Source organism: Plectropomus leopardus, chromosome 7 (genome assembly GCF_008729295.1).
Source record: "Plectropomus leopardus isolate mb chromosome 7, YSFRI_Pleo_2.0, whole genome shotgun sequence".
Taxonomy (NCBI): domain Eukaryota; kingdom Metazoa; phylum Chordata; class Actinopteri; order Perciformes; family Serranidae; genus Plectropomus; species Plectropomus leopardus.
In genome coordinates this window covers 21464838-21484424 of record NC_056469.1, presented here as the reverse complement: position 1 = coordinate 21484424, position 19587 = coordinate 21464838, and the positions used below count along the sequence as shown (strand labels likewise).

The following is a 19587-nucleotide window of genomic DNA, read 5'->3' as shown; positions in this document are numbered from 1 at the left end:
AACTTTGTCGAAGAGATTAAGGCACTTAATGTGTTTTCCCCCTTACATTAATTGTTTGCACTCCATTGCCTGTAATGTCTCCGTGCAAGCCCACCTCCCTCCTCGTTCTGTTATGCACGCCCATGCTGCGACTGTGAGGGGAGAACTGGTATAAACACTTTGATTTGAGTCCAAACCTTGGGGAATAGCAAGAATGGGAAGGCTAGAAACAGATGGTAATGACTTTTTCCCTTAACATGCAAACTTTTTGATCAAGTTAATTGGACAACTTGAGCAAAGTTTTTGGCTAAGCACTTGCTCTCTAAATGCATTGTCATCAAGTATTCATATGCTATTATTTATTTAAGAGGCTATCCTAATTGTGATGTCCAAGCGGCTTCATATTTTGATAGCAAACAATTAAAGATCATTTACTGTGTTTTCCCAGGCGCTTTTTATTTTGTTAGAATTTATGGAATAAATTATTTCCTGTTCGTTTTACACTGTTATTTGCAGGCAGCTAACCTCAACAAACACTGTGTTCACCAGCACATGATGTTTTATTTTTGTTGCCCCCACCTCCACCCTCATCACATCCACTTTCCCCCATGAAAAACAAATCCCCGAGGGAATAAAGTGTGCTGTGACTGCCTATTTTCTCCTCTTTGACTGTATCTTTTTTTTTACTTAGTGCCACACAAGCTACAGTTAAAAAGAAAAAAACACTAAGCAAGGGTCACCTTCACTGGAGAATCAATTACGCCGCTTCAGAGCTCAGTTTGTAAATCATACATCTGGCTATTGGAGGCAATAAATTGTATTACAGCCCCTGCATAAATGGACCGGGGTGTTTTGAAATGCACAGCGGGACATGCAAGTTTATCTGGCAGGGAAATGGTAACAGGCGCCAAATAAAGGAAATCATTTATTAGCTATTCTTTGTTAGTCGTTGTCACTGCAGGCATCAGCTCAGTCGCTCTCCCTTGGAGGTCGGTGTCAATTGACGAAGGCAACATCGTGGGCATGTTCCATTTCACTGCAGCATTCTGTTCCTAATCAAGCTTTTATGCGGCCTAAATTATGAGCAGCCAGGCAGAATATTACAGGCCAGTAAAGAGTGTCAGCTACCTGACCATAAAACGAACCGACCTGTGCACCGGCTATATAGGTCAACGCACAGCGGTGTGGGGGAGACAGTGGGTTTGGTTAGCTCAACACTGCAGGCACATTGATAGTATAAATATCCCTTTTGTGTGCATTACCATCACTATTGCAAACGCAGGTTACAGCTTTGCAGTTTCCAAGACAATTAATTTACATTACAGTCTTAAATTTGCTCAGGTCCCCTTTCCCTAATACATCATTGTAGAAAAAAAAAACCTCAGCGTCTTTCATATTTTAACACTCTCTGTATCCGCGTGCTGAACTTGGATCTGCTGTCACTGCCTGTTAAATGCAACAGCGACTCATCAGCTCAGATCACTTTGCCTCAATTAAGTGCATGTGCTGAGACAAATTGAAAAAGCTGACCTCACCACTGCTTTTCATTTGATCTTTTGGGGCTGCGCAGGAGGAGCCATACGTCATGCTTAAGAAGTCTGACAAGGCGCTGGTCGGGAACGACCGTTTCGAAGGATTCTGCATCGACTTGCTCAAAGAGCTGGCCAGCATCCTGGGCTTCACGTACGAGATCCGCCTGGTGCCTGATGGGAAATACGGCTCTCAGGATGACAAGGGCCAGTGGAACGGCATGATCAGAGAACTTATAGAGCATGTAAGTTGTACTTCATAGTGTCTGCTTTACATTTTTTCCCTTAAAGGAATAGTTTTGGGAACATTTTGGGAAATATTCGTATTTCAACCATTTTAATTTTGTTGTTATTTAACAAATGAGTCACATTGCAGATATTTTGACAAATATTGCAATTGCAATATGAATTGTGATTGCATCGGGAATTGTCATTTTTTAATTGAATTTTCACTGAAAAAAATAAAATAAAGTAAAATTGATGATGATGGGGTCTCTGCCAAAGAAGCCTGCTCCCTTACACTTGAAATTTGATTTGTAGTACAGATAGCTTCTGTGTAGCAACACAAGGCTTCATTTATAATGGTATGTTGTGACACATTTGACATTTATCTAAAAAAAAAAAAGCGATTTAAATATTGCACTTGGCCATTTTGCGATTTCGATGATATTTTAATTAATTGTGCAGCCGTAAACTGAAGCCAGACTAAGTGTTCCCGCAAGTCTTTGTGCTAAGCAAGGCTAATCGGCTGCTGGCTCCCACTGCATCTCACAGACATGAAAAAAGTATCAACTGTCTTATCTAACTCTCAGCAAGACAGCAAATGAGTGTTCTTCCTAAAATGTGTTACTACTCATTTATTATATGCTGCATCTCTAAAATTATGCAGCTCCAAATGCTATAAAAATGTTTTACATCATCACACAAGCTTACAAAAGCATGCCACTGAACTGAATTGCAGGCTATGTCCTCTGTGTGGGCAGTGATAGAGTTATGATTGACTACAAGTCAGGAAGAGCCTGCAAAGCTGTCAGTTACATTTATGGCACAATTATGTCAAGGTTGCCTAAAAGTTACAAGTGTGTTGATGCCATCCAGTGACACAAACCTTTTCCTTCAGCTGGATAAGCCAGAGATCTAGGATGAGCATGTGATACAGCATATATTGTAAGGATGCAGGTGGAGAGAACACTGGCTGAAAGATAGTGGGCAATCGCAGCTGTTTGTGTCAAACTCAAAGCCTCAGCGGCCATGAAACAGCCTCGCATCGAAGTGATGGTGGCAATTCTCTGCTGGCATTTCATAAGTGTCCCTGTCAGTGCTCTCTCTTTGTCCTCAGCCCCATCGGGTCAGCGCTGTACTCAGCTGAAAACTTGTAATAGCTTAAGTGGCATTTAGTGCAGGGAATCGTATGGCAGGAGTCAATGGCTTGGTGCTGAAAGGGTTGGGAAAGGTGGGCTCCCACTGCAGCACTTTATTTCTCCATCCAAGCTTTTTGCTAGATCCATGTTAATAACAATAACCTTGAGGGGAACAAATGGATTACTAAAGGCAGAGAATGCTGGCAGGAAATAGAGATGCATGACTCCATCATTAAACAGCACGCGCAGAAAATGGAGAATATGCAGGTGGCCACAGAGAGTGGCCTATATGTTCATTATCTTACAGCCAAATGGAAAAAATAGTGGTGTTGCTGTTACATGTGGTTTACATGCTTTTTTTTTTTGAGGATGAAGCGTTAGATGATTGACACTTCTGGACCGACTTATTGTAAATAATGTCAGCACAAGCTGTTGAACACACACATATCCACAGCAATGAATGGTTTAAAATGCTCTATACAAGTGAAATGATAAATTAGCAGATAAATACAGTTACACAGATGCATTTAAGTATGAATCTTTAGATTATACACATATATTTTAGCCTTTTTTTTTAAGGTCTAGTGCTTTTGTAAATAGCAGCAGAAGTGAAGATTAGAATCCCTACTGCTAGTTATTGCTTTTACTGCTCCTTATCGCATGACCAAGGGCGCATGAAGACTTCTTTGTGGATTTTTAGTGGGCTCTATTCTGTGGTCTAGTGCTTTTCTCAGTCCTGTCGGTATGGATAAGCTGATCACGATTCAGCAGACCTGAAACATAAACTTTAACTCAAGCTCAAGAGATGTGACCCTGGAATGATATGAGGGGCCAGTATGGCTGCAGATTCCCTGGGAGAAAACCTCAAACTACCGCATCTCCTTCACTGAAATAAATAAGTTAGGGTTGCATTTCTTACCAGCTCTTACAGGAACTGTTACTCGTATAGTAAAAATGCTGTTTTTGCTTGTTTATTTCTTCTATAAAAATGCTATGTAGGAGACATTTTGTGCATGAATTGCATTGTGTACACCATATACGAAGAGATAGAGGAAGGAAAAGTAAATGGCCGCTGTCATACTTGTTATCTGCTCAGTTTGTATTCATAACTACTTTCCATTAACCTCTTAAAAACCCATTGCCCCCTCATTGTAATACAGATAGATAAGATGTATAACAGTTTACTGGGGATCAGTGCCTTTACTTAAAAAAAGGGTCACAGAGTTAGATAAGGTCTGAGGTAGAGAACAGGAGAAAACGGTTGGTTTAAGCAGATAAAACAGGGCTGAAACACAAGGCTCATGCATCCATACTATCAACTCACACAGTGCACCCTCATAAATCATAGCTGCATTACAGAATTACATAAAACTGCTAGACTGACATATTTTTAAGAGAACCAGACTAGAGTTTATTAAATCAGTGGTAAGCGTTCACCTTTTTAGTTCATTGACTTTTTTCATACAGAGAAGAAATGTGACAAAAATAGAGTAATGCTCTGTAAGACTGTATGTGCCTATATTTTGGGATAAATATGAAACTGTTATGGGATTTACTCCCTATGTAACTGATGCTTCTGAATGAGAAACTGCCACGTTGCCAAGTGAAACGATTTAGCATTGTGTAACATACAGCCTTTATTTTCCTCTGTGCAGTCACAAAGCTCCCTGCAGTGCCAAAGGGCATTGTTTAAAAGGTGCTAAATGATGCAACAGGCCTTGTTAAACTTGATTTAGTCACAATAGACAATCACTTTAATCACACTGTGATGCAAATGTTAATAGCGTGCTTAGCACATCATTTGTTCCTGTCATGAGTCATGACAATTAATATTTACTTCGACAGATAAACTGGAAGGTTGTAGCCAACCCACATCCTCTCTGCCTACACGGATAGACAGTGTAGACAAATAGATTTATCTGATCTGAATGAAAGGCGGCACCATTCTTCCTGATGTTTAAGAAATTAAAAAAGCATTTAGAAAACAGTCACAATTCACTGAACAATATTCTTCAGCAAAATAAATCTTGAGGAAACTTGCTTAATTTTTTTTTTGTAATTGCGTAAAATAATTTATATATTTACTTTTTTTTTTAAAGTTTAATTTGTACAGCGAAGTGTGTGCACGATATTATATAGCATCCATTTAATATATCACACTTTGTACATTTTTCCAGTTTTCCATTGTTCCTTTTTTTTTTTTTTTTTTTCATTTATACTAACTCACATAAAGCACACTGGACATCAATTGTTGTCCAGAAATACATATCTTAAGAGAACTTAATTCATTTATTTAGAAAATGAAATAATATGATTATAATAATACTAATAATAGCATAATAGCATTAACCGAATGGTTAAACAAGGGTAGCAAAATTAAATCAACTGCTTGACTCATCACACACATATTTTGTGTTTTTATGCTCATCTGAGTATTTTTGGTCACTGAGGAAAGCATGTGACTGCAAGTGGACAGACAAGTGTGATTTTGATTTTGATCTGAGACTGGGGGATGACCTGGTAGCGAGTGTGGCTGACCCGGAGCTGCAAGGGCAAAAGTTCAACTGCTTGGACAGCAAACATGTCTGTCCAGCCTGTCAAAGCCCCCTTAAGCAAATCACAGTTTCAGGCCACTGCGCTCTGAACGTGCTGCTCATGCAAAGCAACAACTTCTTGATTACACTGCATATGCTTCATCAGTAGCCCTTTGTATATTTTGATATTAGCCTGTATTATATGAGAGGCATATCTACACTGTTGTGCTCAGAAGTGTCATGCTCTGCATTCATTCCTCACCACAGGTTATATAAATGCATGATCAACTGGTGAATCAGACCTTTTTATATTCCCTCAGCATCCCCTATGGCTAAAATTGCTCTCTGTTATCTGTGGCATTGCATAGTTCAGCTAAGTGTGTTTCTGCAATTGCACCACATTTCACTGAAGCAAACTCTGCTCTTGTATCTGCCCTTAATGTTAATAAAAAGAAGAAAAGGAGCAACACAGGAGCCCTATATGCAAGTGCTATAAAATCCCTATATTAGCATTGTGATTGCAAGCTGTAAAATGCATACAGACTGTATAGCACAGTGTGTAAATGTTTGTTGGAGGATAAAAAGCCTGGGTCGTAAGAAGTACGTAATTACTTTATTTTTGGAGCTGGAGCAAATTCACTAATGTCCTATAGGCTGTTAGTCATTTCACAAAAATTGTAATAATGCTCTGGTATGTCTGGTGTACAGTCAGTGGATTGGAAAAGGCATGTCGGTTGTTCCTGTACGAATCCTCCAGGCTATCGTTAGGTGAGGAGGTCCGGAGGGAGAACACCACTAAGCCCACCATCTGCAAACCCAGATAACACCAAGCCATGTGGCACGCAGCGGGGCACTATCAGGTTATCTTGCTTGTGCCCAGTCTGTGTGCCTAAGCAGTAAGCAGAACAAGGACATGCGGCATGTATATTAGCCCCACTGTAGGGATGTCTGAAATTGCATGCTGGTTGATCTTCCGGCTGAGTGGCAGGTTGGTTTAAAGCTGCAGTTGGCAGCTGAGAAAAGAGGGAGCAGTATGTGAAGTACAAATTTGAATAGTTTAAGAAAGACAGCAGATGCACTGCAGGATGCATCGGTCTTCCCATCTTTTCCATCTCTTCAGAGGCCCCCGTGTATTTAGCTACCACGGCTCTGACCACGGGAGTACATAATCCGCAGTGCCATACTCAAAGTGGAAATGTTTTCTGTCTGACCTTTGTTTACTGCTAGGTGGTAGTTATCACATAAATCTGGGGGAAGAGCTGTCTAAGCCACAGGGAAAGTTAAACTCGTGTTAAGAATAGCTTCAGGGTCTAAAAACTGAGCATTTTTGTGAAAAAAATAATGTTTTAGGCCTGTTAAACAAACAAACAAGGAGTATGCAGGACATGGCTGCATCATTTGTCTCCGTATTTTCACCTTGTGTGTGTTTCTGAACCAACAGATTCAATTCCTGTTGGGTTAGGTCTAATGGTTCTGCATAAAGATCCAAAACAACATGAGATCTCAGTTTAGTTGGTGAAAATGCTGTACAGTGATCTGTTGTATGAACAAGCCCTGTTCTTCTCTCGCCGCTCAGTATGTAGGGAGAAAAGAAAGCCTCCCTTTGTGAGTTGTGTCGTTTCTTGGAGGAAAGAGGTATCCGAGCGTGAACCAAGCAGCTGGTTTCATTAACCTCCTGTCCAGCCGGAGTGCGGCAGAGTTGTGGGGGCCGCCGATTTAAACGGTAACCCTTCTGAATATGCAGTCACATGCATATAATAGATGAATGCAACTTATCTGTCATGCTCAGCCATGTCCATTGCACAGTGCTATGTGGTGTCATATGTCATTCTATTGACACTAGATAAAGCCTTTATAGATGGAACTGCACCGCTTTCATTGGAACGATGCCTATGCTTTTTGCAAAAGACACAGAAACATATTTCATGTACACATCATAAGTTTTACAGAGAATGTTATATATTATTGTTTACAAACTTTAAAGAAAAGGCAAACCTAATATAGCCCTATTTTACCCTCCAAATAAATAATTTACAGTATTAATAAGTTTGGTTACATGAATAAACAGTTCATGAGGCTTATCCTGGTTATGATCATATTCAGGATATGGTGTTAACATGAGCACAAAGAAATCGGGATATTTATATTCTCCGGATACATCCAAGATACTCATGATAGTATATTTATGATTCTCGTAAACAGAATATGGTATTTACATGTGCAAACACATAAACAAGATGATTTAATGATTGTAGTTCCAAATGAAAAGCTAATGATATTAAACGGTTCCCACAAATTTTTTTTGGAAAAGTTTTCAAATGTTTTCATGACTTTTTCAGGTGCCATAATTACAGTTTCTTTTCTTGCCTCACTTGCCCGATGTTTTACAAAAATATCAAACTCTGTTCAAACATAATTTCAGGTCGCTGGCATACATGGAGGGGGAGAAGAAATAAAGAAATGTACAGGATGGTAAACAAAACGTCACACATTGACACAAATTAGAGCTACTTTACATCAACAGCTACCGAAAATTCATATGCTGTTATGTTAAGTTATATGGATGGTTATTCACGGGAGTTAACTATAACAATTTTATTACACACAATAAAATTACATGACTTTTCGAAAACCTTCTGTGTTTTTTCCTGATTCAAAGACTTTTCCAGGCCTGGAAAACATGATTGTGAAATTCCAAGACTTTTCCTGGTTTTCATGACTGTGAGAACCCTGATAATAGTAAATCTGAAGGGGATATATAAATATATAGCAAACTCTGCGGTAATGCATTCAATAGTCGTTAGCCATTAATACCTGCCAAACCAAACTTCATCGATGATATATAGTATTTCAAATTGGTGCAGCAACAGACAGACACGACTCTGGAGCTACCTTGGCCAAAAAACCCCAACAACTGCCAATATTAAAATAGTAATCACAGCAATTCTTTATTTACTTTGTTTTTCCACTACAGAGAGCAGACTTGTCAGTGGCTCCTCTCACCATCACCTACATGCGTGAAAAGGTCATCGACTTCTCCAAGCCCTTCATGAGCATGGGCATCAGCATCCTGTATCGTAAACCCAACGCCACCAACAATGGCTTCTTCTCCTTCCTGAACCCCATGACTCCTGACATCTGGGTCTACATTCTCTTGGCCTACCTGGGTGTTAGCTGCGTCCTTTTTGTCATTGCCAGGTAAGTCCACGAGTTACATACTGTTTCTCTTATCGGTCCTTCATACATTTCTCCTTGAGGTCTCTCAATAGACAAAGAAATACACTCTGTTATCATCGCAGGCTGAGACCTGAGTAGCCAGCCAGTATCTCATACTGTGTTAGCTGCTGGGTAGTGATCAAGACAGTTATGTCTGCATGGGCTCTCTACAGCCCAGCAGTGGGAGGAGGAGTAGAAGAAAATATCTTCAGTTGAGTTGCAAGGTCCCATTCAGTGTGCAGTTTCTTGTTTCCTGTTTGATGTCTTTGGAATTGGCATTGCAGCTTTAAAGGATGCACTTTGAAACGATAGTTTAAAAGGAGAAATACTTGCTGAGGCAAGAAATGATAACTTAATGATCATTTTCAGCAGTACAAAGAGAAAAGATATACACACCTGATGTGACATTTCATCAGAGGAGGCTATTTATAGTTGATCATCAGCATTTACACAAAAAAATTAATTCCTGGCAGTAATAAGTCGTAAAATTATTATGCATGGAGATTATCTGTTTGATTGGCTAAAACGTGTCTCACTTATTCACTTTTTTTGGGGTCATGAATATGATGAATATCCTGTTAGTGTCATTGTGAGTATTTCCTGCTGCTTCTCATGCTAAGTGGTGCTTGAGGAAGTTCTAGAAAAGCGGGCACTGAAAGGAGTTCTGGGGCTCGAGAGCAAACAGCTGCACTCCTCTATCCTCACTCGATGTCGTGAGACCAAACAAATTGTGGAGTGGCTTCACATAAGTACAAAATCATCTTAAATGATTGCATCAGTTGTTTTTGGAGGTCGGCCTAGATAGCTGAAAAGCAGCATCCCTAAAAGTGCATCGTGTGAGCAAAAAACAGACAGCGGTGAACAATAAGAGGGCTACTTCAGCATAAGTAGGTAATTTCAAATGCTGGACAGAGGTGTCAAGGCATTACCAACAATATGAGGCCAAAAACACTTTGGCTTTTAAAAGCTCTGCGGCAACACAATAATTATGCTGCAATGTACTCTACTAAAGGCACATTTTAGTAATGTATCAGCCTATATCTGAAAACTATAAGCACGATATAGAAGGTGACAAGAAGAAAATATATATCCTATCTCGCTTATTCAATCCATGAGTCAACACCTGGAGAAATAAATCTGAAAACATACAGATATTAAAAAAGATAAATAAACAAGCTGCTAAACACGTTATTATAATATTTCTGTAGTGTGTTGATGTGGATAAGTATTTACTCTCTGCTAAGTGTGTGATGGTGGAGGTTTCGCCATGTGAATACTTCTGGTCTCATATCAACAAGAGAACTTGGGTTCAGTTTTCAAGGATTACAGACATCGGTGGCACAAATAATCAAAATATTATTTAATTCACAATATGGCCAAATGCAATATCCTAATAGCAGAAGCTGTGATTAAAATGTAAAATTTTAATAAAGGTAAAATGTGTCCCAACATACTATTATAAATCAAGCATTGTGATGCTACAGATATGCCTCCAAATCATATTCCAGATATAGAATAGAATAGAATAGAATAGAATAGAATAGAATAGAATAGGTCTTTATTGTCATTGTAACATGTAACATGTACAATGAAATTAAAAAAAAGCCAACTGGTCAGTGCACCATTCACACACAGTATCTAAAAGCTAATGGTAAGTAAAAAAAAAGGGAAAAAAAGCAAAATAAAAAACAAATAAAGATAAATAACATGAAAAAAACACGCATAAACACACACAACCATACATTCTGTCGTTTGCACAAGCCCTTTTTGCACATTATATGTAGCGCACCTCGGTCATTTGGGAGCTACATTGAGTGCGGTTATTGCTGTAGGATAAAAGGTTTTTTTATTCTGTTTGTCCTTGTCCTAATTGATCTGTACCGTCTGCCTGGCGGCAACAGTTCAAACAGGGTGTGTCCAGGGTGGGAAATGTCCTTTATAATGTCCTGAGCTTTCTTGAGACAGTGGGAATTGTGTACGTCCTCAGAAGTAAGGAGAGGGCAGCCGACAATCTTCTGGGCGTTGTCAATGGCCCTCTGGAGCGAATATGTTTGGTACAGACACCAGCCAAACTCACATTGTAATCATTGTATACCTTTTTTGTTCAGTGAAAATGAAGTGCAAAAATGATCATTCCCAACAAAATCCCGACTCATACTGCAATATCTGTCAAAGAAATAGCAATATGATTTTTCTGCATATCATGCAGCTCTCGTTCAGATGTCAGTCTAGGACTTTACATCCACCTGGGAAATGTGTGTATAGCTTCAGTTTGCAATTTGGAATATGTGGCTTTACACATTTTTTTAGACTAGTTTATCACTTAGCAATTTTAACTATGGCTTTACCAAAATTTTGGTGTTTCATTCCATTAAGTGTTCAATGGTAATAATGCAGATAGATTTAAAAGCCGTTGCAGCCTGCCTGTATTGTTGGAAAGATGTAAAAGTGGCTTAAAAGTGTTTTGTTTTTTTCAAATATGTAAAACGCATATGTCTATCAGGGGTGTCACCGTTATTTCAGTTTGTTTTTTTTTTTTTACAAGATGAGTGTGACATAATCAACATATTTTGGGGCATTTTGGGCATATACAACATTAAGGCCATACTGTATGGTCACTCAAAATTGAATAATTTATTTTAAAAAATGTAATTAACAACAAACAATAGCCAATGGGGAACTAAACGAAAAATCACTAGATGGTATCTGCAGGTTTAGCTGTGTCATTTTGGGTTTTTTTTCCCCCTTCAGATGCATGCAAGTAGGCATGGAAATCGAAAGCTCATTTAAATCAATTTTCTCTTTGTGACACCCCCACTATTTATAGTTACTTACAGCCTTTGTAATACAATTAATATAATTTGAACAGCAACACTTTGTGTGCATATGAAATTACTTACAAGGAACAGAGAAGTCACAGTGTAAAGTCACAATGCGTAGTTCATGTACATATTGCTTCATCGGGGTGAAGTAGGTGCAACTTCAATCTAAAAGTTGTTATTTTTGGTCACCAAGCTGTTTCCAAACCACCTCCTCTACTGTACTGCATGTGTAGGCTGCACTCTTGGCCGGCAGCTAATGGTGTTGTTTAGCAGACAGTTTTGTAGAGCGTTGTTCAGCACACAGTCTGAAGCAAGCTTATGGCTCTGTTTACTGACGCAGCCTTTTTAGAAAAGAAAAGAAATTAGCAGAGAATCAGGGCTATTGAATCAGCACTGTGGCGTCTGTGTAAAGACTGCACTCATAATAGTGGAAAAAAAACACTGCTCTTTTCTTCTGGTCTGTTTGAGTTCACTTCAAATGTAGTTGCATCTCCTATTTTCCATGCCTCTTCAGTATCACATCATTTGACCATGGCTTTCAATTTAACATTAAAGTAAAACAAAATGAAACTTAAGGATTTAATTGAAATAGTAGGGGGTGCCTCATTTGTACAACATCTGCCCGAGGCCTCTCTAATGTCTGCAAATGTTATTATAGGGCACATCAGTTGAGAATGACAAGAGAGACACTTGAGTATATTTTTTATTTTAAAGAAACAAAACTTAGGAAAACTAACATTGTACAAAAGCAACCTCTTATTGTGCATCAGTTCAGATGTCTTTTTGCTCAGCTAAGATAAGAAATACTTGAATGCTGGCTGGCAAAGACTCCATTTTAGAGCTGTTTCATGATTAGCCATCAGTCTTGCTCAGTGTCTGATTAAAACAGACTGCTGACGTACTAGAAAACATTTCTGCTGCATGTAATTAGATTGAAGTGTATCTATCTCTCAAACAATATAAATTTCAGTAAATTCTATCCACGGTCTCTCAGAACTGGGAAAATACACTCAAAGATTCACCACTGTGGGCCCCAGTGTAGTGGACCATTTTAGTCACTTATCTGGCTTTTGAAGAAAAGTTTTTTCTTCTGTCATTAGCACTTTCAGCTATATCTCATCAAAGTAAGATATGCCACATTTCAGGGAGATGCTATCTGGAGTCTAAGTGATCCAATTGTGCTCAACAGAGCACCCAGAATAAAGAGCCAGAAAAAGATATTTCACATTATATAAATGTATTTTAGAAAGGGGGGAATAAGTGACATTTAGCATGTTTTATCTGAGAATCTGCCTCTGAAAATGGCTTGTGCAAAAAAAAAAAGGTGTGAAGTATTTTCAGCAGGTGTCAAACTAAATGGCAGAGATATGGAAAGATGCATGCTTTATGGTTTCATGTGACTTTAAGAGGAGTCTTCATGCCTCACATTCTCAAACATGACATTTTATACCCACCGAAAAATTAGATTGCTGCGCCTCGTTGGTCACCTTTAGTACAAAGCATATAAGGAATAGCAAAGGAGGTATCAGAGGGAAAGCTAAACCAGGACCGGTTGATTTTAAAATGTTTTTATGTGACATTTGATTTTGTTTTTACATTTAGAAAACCAGTGAAAGACCTACATATAAACAACTGTAATTGTATGGGCGGATAAGTCACGTTGTTCCCAACATGTTATGACCGCAAACAAAGTCGCTTTATGAAAGCTGCATGAGTAAATGTTTTTATGGGAACAGTGGATCAAAAGATTTTATTTCATTTGAAAGCTGTTGCTCATAGTGATAAACCCACAGAATAAAACCCGCACTCTGCACTTCCCCTCAGCTTTACAGAGCTTTTTAATGTCTTTCAGCACATTGTTTTGTTTTTTATGGCCAGCAGCTTTATTGTTCAGGTTCACCCTTACTACGCTCATCAATTTTGTTCCAGCAGACAGCTTTTATAGTGAACAAAAAAGAATGCTTAGCACTAAATGATAAACAAATTATTGACTAACTGGTGAGCTACGCGGTTAATATAACAGCCAAAGAGCCAGGTACTCTCCATTGGAGTAGGTGAAGACCAAAACAGAGCTAAAGTCGGATGTTATTAGGTGGCCACTATCACAACTTAAAGGCAAGTATTGCTCTGTATTTGCTGGCTATGTAAACGGGCAACTGATGTTTGCCACAACATCTTCATAAGGTTTTTTGAGGTTGTGTTTTTCTTGTCTGATATCGACAGATTTGTCAACTTGTTACACTCAGTCTCACTCTAATGTTGCATCCACTCTTACTGATTTCTGTGAGGGAAACCACTAGAGACCAAAGTATCCGCCTGAATCTAACGTCATTTTGAGTCCACACTGATGACTGAGAATGCCCACACAGTGCCCTATTATTTGCAAAAAACTTGTTAAGCAAATGTTTCAGTCATCAAACCTTCATCGGGTCAAGTAAAGGAACCAAGAACATTTGAAAACATTTATATTTAGGTGAGACCATAAGCTGATATGGCAATCAGTCCCACAGTCTATGTGTAGCCTGTTAGAAGGCACCTCAAATATGTTACTTGCAAAAAATTGCAACAGTGTACACACAGGATATTCTTATTTTTAAAAAATCTATACAAAAACAAGTCTAAGAAGTCAGCAATCAAGGCAGGCTACACTGATGCCAACATATCATATTTGCTGGGGTTTAGAGTGAGTAAAACCAAATTACAATGTTGGGCAATATTAAGAGGGCATGATAGCAGCGTCTATGTTTTATCTCGTCTATTGCTAATGTAGATGTTACTCTTAATAGGTTCCACCACACCGTTTGACAAGGCCTGACAACAGCGTTAGCCCCGCCCATATTTTTTGACATTTTTGCCTTCATTGACAAGACAGCTAAATAGTCAGGAAAGGTGGGAGAGATATAGGAGGATGACATGTAGCGGTATGCAAACAGCTCAGCCTATGTGGCGCACACACTCTACCTGGTGAGTTAGTGGTCGCTCCGTTTTTTTTTAATGAAGAAGCTGTTTTTACGTGTCACGATGCCAGACTAATCAGTCAGCACAAACTTAGTGAAGTAAGCGGATTCAAAGGTCTGGAAAGGAGCGTGTTAACAGCTTGTTCTTCTGCTGCCAAATGGCCAAAAAACTGGTAGATGCTGCTTTAAATTCTACTTTGTAGAGCTGCTGCTCTACTGCAGTCATTAATACTGTTTTGTTTCTCCAAACAAAAGGGGGAACTCTAAAATAGCTGTAACTCTTAGAATAGCTCTCAAGCTGATATGATTCAGCTTTTGAGATTCATATTGAGGAAAGAGTGATGTTCATTCTTGCATTTTCTCAGATCTCCCAACCGATAAAGACTTAAAAATTGCTTTCCAACTTCCTGTCTCGTTACCAGATTCAGCCCGTATGAATGGTACGACGCCCATCCTTGTAACCCCGGATCAGATGTGGTGGAGAACAATTTCACCCTCCTCAACAGCTTCTGGTTTGGAGTCGGTTCCTTAATGCAACAAGGTATGGCGGCGCACACATCCTCTTTCCTGTCAGAAACAATACTATCACGCCACCTCTCTTTTCTCGTGCACTGCTAGCTCCCACTTTCTGCCTCTTTAACTGACAAGCTCCATGATTTCCATTCCGTGACTGTTTCATAAGACATTTACCTGTCAAGAACAACTGCGGAGCTCAGCCTTACATGACAAAGGAAGGCTGTTGTCACCTACCTGCTGTTTAAAAAAGGGAAGAGTAGGTGCCAGGCACTTGTCAGAGATTGTCAGGTAAGGATGGAAAACATTGCTGCATTTATTTCCACATAACGCAGTCACTGGCCCTACTCAAGAGCTTTCTGAGTGTTGGGACGGAAAGGGTAAGTTGAGGAACATGTCTGACAAATGCCAGCTGTCAGCCATGCTAGAGCTGCTTGGTGTGATGTCTGCAGCACTGTACGACTTGCACTGAGAGTGACCTGCTGTAGGGAATCCATATGTCTCACTCCTACCTGTCAAACAAGTAGCTTACCAGTTAAATGTCACCGCGTTCTTGTTTGATGCCGATGTATAATTTTGAAACGAGTCAGAACGGAAGAAGCAATTTCCTCTTTCAGCACACGAACCCAACATGTATTACCAAACCTTCTTCTGCAGATTTAATCCTCCTTTTTGACTGAAAAACCAAAGGGAGACAAATACGTTTTCACTTGGTGTCCCTTAAAGGGATAGGTAAGCAAATGAAGGCCCAGAAATAACATAATGAAGTCAACTGTGGAGGAAAAAAACGACCTAAGTAATAAAATGCTTAACCTCAATGTAACAAGACAAATCAAGGAGGCTTAGTCAGACTCGGCAGTGGATCTTTGCCCATAAGGATAGCAAACACATTCAGCAATTCATTAAGCACAGAAGCTCGGCAGCACTCTTGTGAAACTGCATAGCAGCTCTGCCAATTTGCCGGAGCAGGCAGAGGGCTGCGAGTGTAGCACCAGTGTGCCTGGAGGGAGCGGAGAGAGAGAATCAAAACAAAATGAGCTAGTTAGTAGCCTATATTATTAAACTAAACTGGGGAGAATTCCCTATTATAATTCGGATCATGGCTCACAGTGTTGTCTGTCACTGCCTGAGCTCCAGTGTTCCTCATATTTACAATAGCTAACTGGAGCAGTATTTGAACTGGTTTCTATTCACGGTCCACAAAAATGTCCACACTGGGACATTGAAATTAATATGAAGCGTGTTCTCTAGCGGGTTTATTATTAATATTATATTATTATTATGAATGTGGGCATGTGATGCATATTTCCTTATGTTGCATAACTGTTTCTGCATGATTTTTAAATGCCGTATTGTCAAAAATATCTTGACCGACATATAATTTGTCAAATTGACAGACTGATTCTGGCTCCCCATGACATCCATTTGCACTGCAGCACCTTGTAACACATGCTGCACCGTGGGATCTGCAGCGAGGTATATTTTGTCTGTGTCACATAAACAGACAACCTCTGCTTGTCTGCCAAACACAGTGACAGCAGCTGAGACGGAAGCCATTTCCTTGACATGTTTAAAATGCAAATGGACGTGTTTGAGGAGATCCAAAAAAAAATCTACCAGCTTGTCTGTGGGAGGGAGGTGTCATAGACAAGACAAAGAACGCAAAATATGAGGAGGTGCAAAAGCAAACACTTTGTGTACTTCAAATGCGTTCCTGGGGGTCTCAGTCGGCTTTTGCTCACAACAAACATATGTCTGATCATTTCCCGTAAATTGGTTTCCCCACACAAAATAATTTTAGAAAGTATGTTTGATTTACGAGTTAACTTATTCCCAATTCTCTCATTCTCTGCGACATTTTTCCTTGATTTTCTAAAATATACTTCTACTCTCCCTCTACTCCAGATGCCTACTTTAACGCCTAAAATATTGTATTCTTTATTTGCTTCTTTATGCAAGAACTAATCTGGACTGATATTTTGTCTGTGCTAAGGAAACTGCAGTTGTGACTTTGCCCTTTCTTGAGATTCACATCAAGATTTACCTGCAATGAAATAAAGATTTGCATTCACTAGTGTCATTATTTAACAGCAATTAACAACAGGCACGAGCCTCAAGCTCTGAAAGGAGTTATCGTGCAAAGACTCCACAGAGAGAAAGCTAAGTGCAGGTAATCATTCTCATGGGAAAGCCTAGTTCTCTCATGTTAAGGTGAGGCATCACTACTGGGGAGAAACACTCCAGAAAACCGGGACATCGTGTTTAGCACGATGCACGACTGAATCCACAGAGAACTGCTTTTTTTTCCCACAGATTGACAATTCAAAAAGCATCATTAAATACAAAGCATTCTGTTCAATTATTGAAAAGGAGAACAGCAGTGTCACAGTGACTTCTGCATGATCTCCACTTAAGAAATGTGCTCTTTGGTGTTAACATTGGCTGTTAGATGTGTTCTTTAACTCCCTTATTGTGTATGGTATTCACACATGTTGCAATAAATGAATGGACTACTGGAACTCCACCTCAGTCAACATTAAGTTCAGAAATGAATTGTTTCGGAGAGTGCTGGTTAATTAAGTACACTTATGCATCGCAGAGAAACTGTTGAGACATAGACTGGAAACGGAAAGACTCAAAACTCCATGTTCACCTTGATGTATAAATCATAAGACTGGATGATAAAACAAATCTAAAGGGAGCTAAAATGCATCAGTACAGTTTTTCCTCAGACCTCAACTGAAAGAATGATAAAATTTCAAGTCTATTTTTTAATATTTTCAACAAATAAGCTCTCTAAAGCTGTTTGAAGCTAGTAAGTGGACCTTGAGTTAAAGATTTTTCATTTATTTATTTATTTTTGGCCAAAGCGCTTTTGAACCATCTCCTGAGAAAAATTCTGATTTTATAAATCATGGCACCCAAAACAGAGTAAAAGCTAAAGTTAGCATATTCAAAATCTCATGTGTATTTTTGCTCCTGTGTAAACTGATAAATGGGCAATAAGACAAGGCACGGGGTTGTTAATCGGGCAGTGTGGTGAGCCGATCTTTGCTAGGACACATTAAGGTTATGGATCTAACATTAACTAGGTCATGGCATGTTTGCTATGCCAAACCAAGATGATGCTGTATATAACTCTCTGAAAAATAACCACATTTCAGGAAAATTGCTTATTTACTTTCTTTCTTAGAGTTTATAAGGAGCCACTCTCATAGCTATCAGTTAATACAGTTTTGAGCTGAAAACATTTGTTTAGCAGATGAGACTGACTATGACAAAGTTAAGTTTTCTGATTCATTAAAAGCTACTTTTGTATGTTTTGTTTGTTCATCTTAAGGGGGCATTTAACCCCAAAATAAAACATGCATATTTTTCCTCTATACCTGTATTGCTGTTTATCAGTCTAGATTGTTTTGGTGTGAGTGACCGAGTGTTGGAGTCATCGGCCGAAGAGATGTCTGCCTTCCCCTCCTGCTTTCTTTTTCCTTTTTGTCATTATTGTAATTCAACTGTTATTTACGACATCTACCGCACGTCTGTCCGTCCTGGAAGTGGGATCCCTCATCATCGTCTCCCGCTCTTCCTGAGGTTTCTTCCATCCCCCCCCCCCCCATTTCAGGGGTTCTTTTTGGGGAGTTTTTCCTTAGGCGATGTGGGGGTCTAAGAGCAGAAGGATATCGTATGCTGTAAAGACCTCTGAGGCAAACTGTGTTTTGTGATAATGGGCTTTATAAATAAAACTGACTTGACTTCTCTCGAATATAATGAAACTAGAGAACTTGCTTACCGTATCACTGCTCAGTGGAAATTGGCATCTACTTAATGACAAAGGGCAAGTGGTTTTGACAGCCTGAGATCTAAACATTGATGCCCTGATAAACGATTCCCCGGCAGCTAACGTTAGCTAGCTAAGTGGAGCACTTCTTTTTGTGTGGTGATGTGGTTGGCAGTTGTAGTTTGCTAGAAGGAAAATAGTTTCTACATGAAACTGCTCACAATAAGGTCTGTGGATCATCTTGAGTAACCGGGTCATGATTAGCGGAAAAAGATGTTGCTGTTGAGTTTTTCTATTTATTTTTTTGGTGCTTTGAGCACCACAAGCCAAGTGCCATCTCGCTTCATTGTATTGGACAGAAGGCAGACAACTCTCCAACTGATATCTCCAACACTTGGCAACTCACAACAAAACAAATCTGGATTGATAAGAAACACTGCCGGTAAGAGAAGAAATATGATTTTTTTTAATTTCTTTAATTTGGGGTGAACTGCCAATTTTAATTCATATGATATGGTTTAATAAGGCATTGTTATTTTTGATTAGTAAATTTCTGAATCTGGTCACAGAACTAAAAATGTCTTTTGCCACAACAAAAACCCCACAGTAATACTTGCACTTCAGTGTTTTGTAATAGTATGCATAGTCTATTTGCAACTATTTACAGCATTCATGTGAATGAGCAGTGCAGCAGTCACGGAGATAGATGTGATGTTTTGGTTACTGAAATAGTATCAGCATCGTCTTCCCTGAAAGAACATTTATATTTTCTTGGTTTACAAGATATGAGTCCTTCCTCAAGGAAATGTATGGCATATTGACACCGTTTTATTTCCCTGGCACCATATGACTGATGTGCTTTTTGTATTTATTAGTGCTCTGATGCAGCGCTATATAC

The 19587-nt window shown here is 39.2% G+C and overlaps 1 protein-coding gene across 1 annotated transcript in view; it reads left to right on the top strand.

Annotated features, from left to right (window-relative positions):
- Positions 1-19587, top strand: part of LOC121945591 (glutamate receptor ionotropic, kainate 3) — a 117210-nt gene that overhangs the window by 90574 nt on the left and 7049 nt on the right. Inside the window, exons 10-12 of the mRNA XM_042489838.1 lie at positions 1550-1753; positions 8378-8601; positions 14821-14939. Of these exons, the coding sequence (XP_042345772.1) occupies positions 1550-1753; positions 8378-8601; positions 14821-14939 (547 nt within the window). The remainder of the gene's footprint in view (positions 1-1549; positions 1754-8377; positions 8602-14820; positions 14940-19587) is intronic.